General features: G+C 38.7%; 1 protein-coding gene across 1 annotated transcript in view; it reads right to left on the bottom strand.

Annotated features, from left to right (window-relative positions):
- Positions 1 to 4,375, bottom strand: part of FBXO45 (F-box protein 45) — a 20,601-nt gene that overhangs the window by 5,055 nt on the left and 11,171 nt on the right. The window contains exon 4 of the mRNA XM_011961252.1: positions 2,273 to 2,629. Within this exon, the coding sequence (XP_011816642.1) occupies positions 2,273 to 2,629 (357 nt within the window). The remainder of the gene's footprint in view (positions 1 to 2,272; positions 2,630 to 4,375) is intronic.

The following is a 4,375-nucleotide window of genomic DNA, read 5'->3' as shown; positions in this document are numbered from 1 at the left end:
AGATCGTGCCATTGCACTCCAGCCTGGGAACAAGAGTGAAACTCCGTCTCAAAAAAAAAAAAGTCAGAGACAGAGACTGGGTTAGATAAAAATCAAGATCCAGCTATATGCTGTGTAGGAGCTCCACTTTAAATACAAAGACAGACTGACAGAGGATTATCAGAGTCAAAGGAGGTCATTTCATAATAAAAGAATAAATCAGGCAGGGAGATATAACAATTAGAAATGTATATGCACCAATAGTAACAGAGCTCCAAAATACATGAAGCAAACACTGACAGAACTAAAAGAGGAAAGAGACAAATTAGTAAGCATAGATGGAGATTTCAATACTCCTCTCAGTAATGATAGCAGGGGTAAAAAATATCAGTAACACTATATAAGACTTAAATATTATCAATCGACTTTACCTAATTCTCATTTACAGAATATTCCATTCAACAAAAGAATATACATTTCTTCAAGCACACATGGGACACTCATCAAGAAAGACCACATATTAGAATAAAACAAATCTCAATAAATTTAAAAGGACTGAAACCACAGAGCAAGTTCTCTGAAAAACATAGACTTAAGTCAGGACTTTCACTTACAAAATCATCACAAGGGTAAGTGATAGGACTTTCTTTTTAGTGATAAAGTCCACACACCCTTCTCCTTATAGTATCTGCAGAGCCTAAAAGGATACTGAGGAAACATTCTATGAAAAAAAAATCCTTCCAGCTTTTATACCTCAGGAAATGGGATGTATTTTTGGTTCTTCTGGTTTAGTATGCCTGACTTGAGGTCATTACTGAGGCTGGAACTTTCATGCCTCATGTGGCTCTGAAATATGCAGCCTATAGTTCTTTAAAGACTTCCAGTTTCTTATCAGATTATTGTATGTTACACCCTGCTGAGTCTATAGTAATAAATATGGCTTTTACAAATAGGAACTATAATTTTAACTTGAGTCAAATGAGTATGCCTTAAGCCTAAGATGAAAAGAATAAAAAATACAGCAGTTTGCCTGAATCTGCCTGTCTCTACAGAAATCACTGATGCCTCCAGGGGCTCTGAATCCGCAGACAGAGGGTGTGTGTGCATGTGCATGCACAGAGATATATCTACTGGGGTAAGGAGCCTAGAAAAAGATTTGGAAGTGCCATGATACAGGAAAGATGACCATCTAGAGCAGGGGTATTCTATCTTTTGGCTTCCCTGGACCACACTGGAAGAATTGTTTTGGACCACACATAAAGTATACTAACACTAAAGACAGCCAGTCAGCTTTAAAAAAAAAAAAAAATCGCAAAGAACTCTGATAATGTTTTAAGAAAGTTTATGAATTTGCATTAGGTGGCAATCAAAGCCATCGTGGCTACATGCAGGCTGTGGGTTGGACAAGCTTGATGAACCGGCAAACTACGGCCCCTGGACCAAATCTGTCCTGCAGCCCATAAACAAGGTCTGTGGAATATAGCCACGTTCATTCGTTTACATATTATCGATGACTCCTTTTGTACTATAGAGTTGCAAGTTGTGACAGATCTTTACCTTGAAAATGACATCAAAAAAAAAAAGTTGTGACAGAGACCATACGGACTGCAAAGACGAAAATATTTACTACCTGGCCCTTACCAAAAGGTTTGCCAACCCCTGATGTGGAGCAAAGATAGGCTGCTTAAACTTGTATTAGGAAACAAATATTGAGATAGATCATTTACATATTTATTTAAAAACGGTCAAAAAAATCTCCTTGAGGCCAGGCGTGGTGGCTCACGCCTGTAATTCCAGCACTTTGGGAGGCCAAGGCGGGTGAATCACGAGGTCAGGAGTTCAAGACCAGTCTGGCCAGGATGGTTAAACCCCATCTCTACGAAAAATACAAAAATTAGCCAGGCATGATGGCAGGTGCCTGTAATCTCAACTACTCAGGAGGCTGAGGCAGAGAATTGCTTGAACCTGGGAGGCGGAGGTTGTAGTGAGCTGAGGTCATGCCACTGCACTCCAGCCTGGGCGACAGAGCGAGATTCTTAAAAAAAAAAAAAAAAGAGTATTTTCCTGCATAGCCAAAATCAAAATATAACACCCAACAAAATTAACTATAACCTCCTAACATTAAAAAAAAAAAAAAAAACTTGAAGTCTTGGTATTTGAAAAAATAAAAAAATAATAAAAATGAAAATTACCAAAAAGACAAATAAAACTGCTATATGAAAATTTGAAAATTTAAAACAAATTAAGGCATGATTTGACAAAGGCCCATACTTGAGAAAAGCCCGTTTCTCACCTGGTATTTCGGTGCATTGTTGCACTGTGGAAAACTGCCATTGACTTCTCCATTATGTAGGAGATTATTGTCCACCAGATTCCAGCCCCAGCTCTGGTCATCACTGCCCAGCAATGCCACATAACCTTGGCACTGCATGGGGGCCCGTTTCGTGGCAATTCCAATCACTGCCACAGTGCCCAGAGGGCCCTCCCACCACACCTCCCATGCATGGCGGCCCTCACTGAAACCAATCTTGGTCCTTGCACCATCAGTGCTCTGAGCAATGGGGTTTCGATGTAAAGTAAAGCCATTCTTCTTAATGTAGACATTCCTGGAGCAGTCATTAGTGCTGAACGCATGTTGAAAAGCACGTATCTAAAAAGATGAAAAACAGACCAAATAAATAACAATGTTATTTTTCTTAAATATTAAAAACTTCAGGCTGTATGTTTTTAAATAATGAAGTTATATATTTTAAAATAACACAAGTATTTCCAAATAATGGCTAAAGTTTCAAGATGGGATACTAACAGAATAAATAACATTGACCAAAATTTTAAATTGTAGTATTTCCTCAAACAGACTTCTTAAAACATCAAAAGATACCAAAAAAAAAAAAAAAACCTTCTATCTTAGAGATAATACTGAAACGTTTACGGATAAAATGATGATATCTGGGGGAATTGCTCTGAAATATCCAGAGATAGAGTGGTAAAGTGTGCAATATAAACATGAAACTAGACTGGCCATAAATTAATCATTGGCAAAGCTTGGTGATGGAAGGAAGTTCATCAAACTATTTTCTCTACTTCTGTTTATATTTGATATTTTTATATCAAAAAGTTGTTTATATTTGATATTTTTATATCAAAAAGTTGAGACGTACAGTTTTCATATGGGCAAAGATGTCATCAAAAATAATTATATTTTACATAAAATAGAAACTTTAATCATAGCAACTCTAAAGTTTATGAAAAATTTTAGTAAACACAAACTACTTTAGATCCTCAGCCTACTTGCTGGGTATGACTTACACAATAAAAAAAAAAATCACCAATCTCATTTTACCAAATCAAATAATCCCTTAGATAGCATCTAAGTTCAAGTACTGGAATTTATAAAGAGAAGCTATCAATAAGACAACTTAGTAGACTCTTCAGCAAAAACAAAGGTTTACACTTCCAAAGTAAAGAGGGTATGAAAATAGCTCTTCTATACAAACAATAACAATTTCTCATGAACAGTTTTAAACTTTTAGTTTGTGTATTTTAAATTTTTTTCAGACAAGGTCTCTGTCACCCAGACGAGTGCAGTGGTACAATCATAGCACACTGCAGCCTTGAACTCCTGGGCTCGAGTGATCTCCCATCTCAGCCTCCCAAGTAGCTGGGGTTATGGGTTCGAGTCACTACGCCTGCCTGGTTTGTATGTTTTTAAAAAATCCCTTCTTTACTTTAGCCAAACTACCAAGCAGAGGAAGGCTGGGACCTATGCTTTGGTGAACCTGAGAAATCAACTCCAGTCACAGAAGCTCAGCATTTAGGAAGACCCTTAAAGACCACCTAGTCCTTCTCAGGGATTTTAACGCGAGTGAATGCGAGAGGCCCAAAGAGAGGCCAAGTATCCTGTTCCCTCACCACCTGTTCATTTGCCACTCGCTGGCACTCTACTGTTTCACTGTACTGCAGGGCACAGATGTTAAAAAGGACTGTTTCCAATATCCCATGCATTCACAAGGAGGCTGTAAAACTGAAGCATCCCCAATGTTTTTCCTATCTGCTCGTATTATAAAATACTTCAAGGCACTTATAAGACCAAAACATAAGATTCAGTGAAGGGGCTGGGCGTGGTGGCTCACCCCTGCAATCCCAGCACTTTGGGAAGGCAAGGTGGGCAGATCGCTTGAACTTGGAGTTCAAGACTAGCCTGGGCAACGCGGCGAAACTCCAACTCTAGTAAAAATACAAAAAATTAGCTGGGCATGGTGGTGCACGCTTGTAATCCCAGCTACTTGGGAGGCTGAGGCAGAAGCAATGCTTGAGCCCAGGAGGCAGAGGATGCAGTGAGCTGAAATTGCAGCACTGCACTCCAGTCTGGGTGACAAAACAAGACTCTGTCTCA

Source organism: Colobus angolensis, unplaced genomic scaffold (assembly GCF_000951035.1).
Source record: "Colobus angolensis palliatus isolate OR3802 unplaced genomic scaffold, Cang.pa_1.0 Scaffold54, whole genome shotgun sequence".
In the NCBI taxonomy this organism is placed as follows: domain Eukaryota; kingdom Metazoa; phylum Chordata; class Mammalia; order Primates; family Cercopithecidae; genus Colobus; species Colobus angolensis.
Note: the sequence above shows the minus strand (reverse complement) of the source record. Positions and strands in the feature narration are given on the sequence as shown.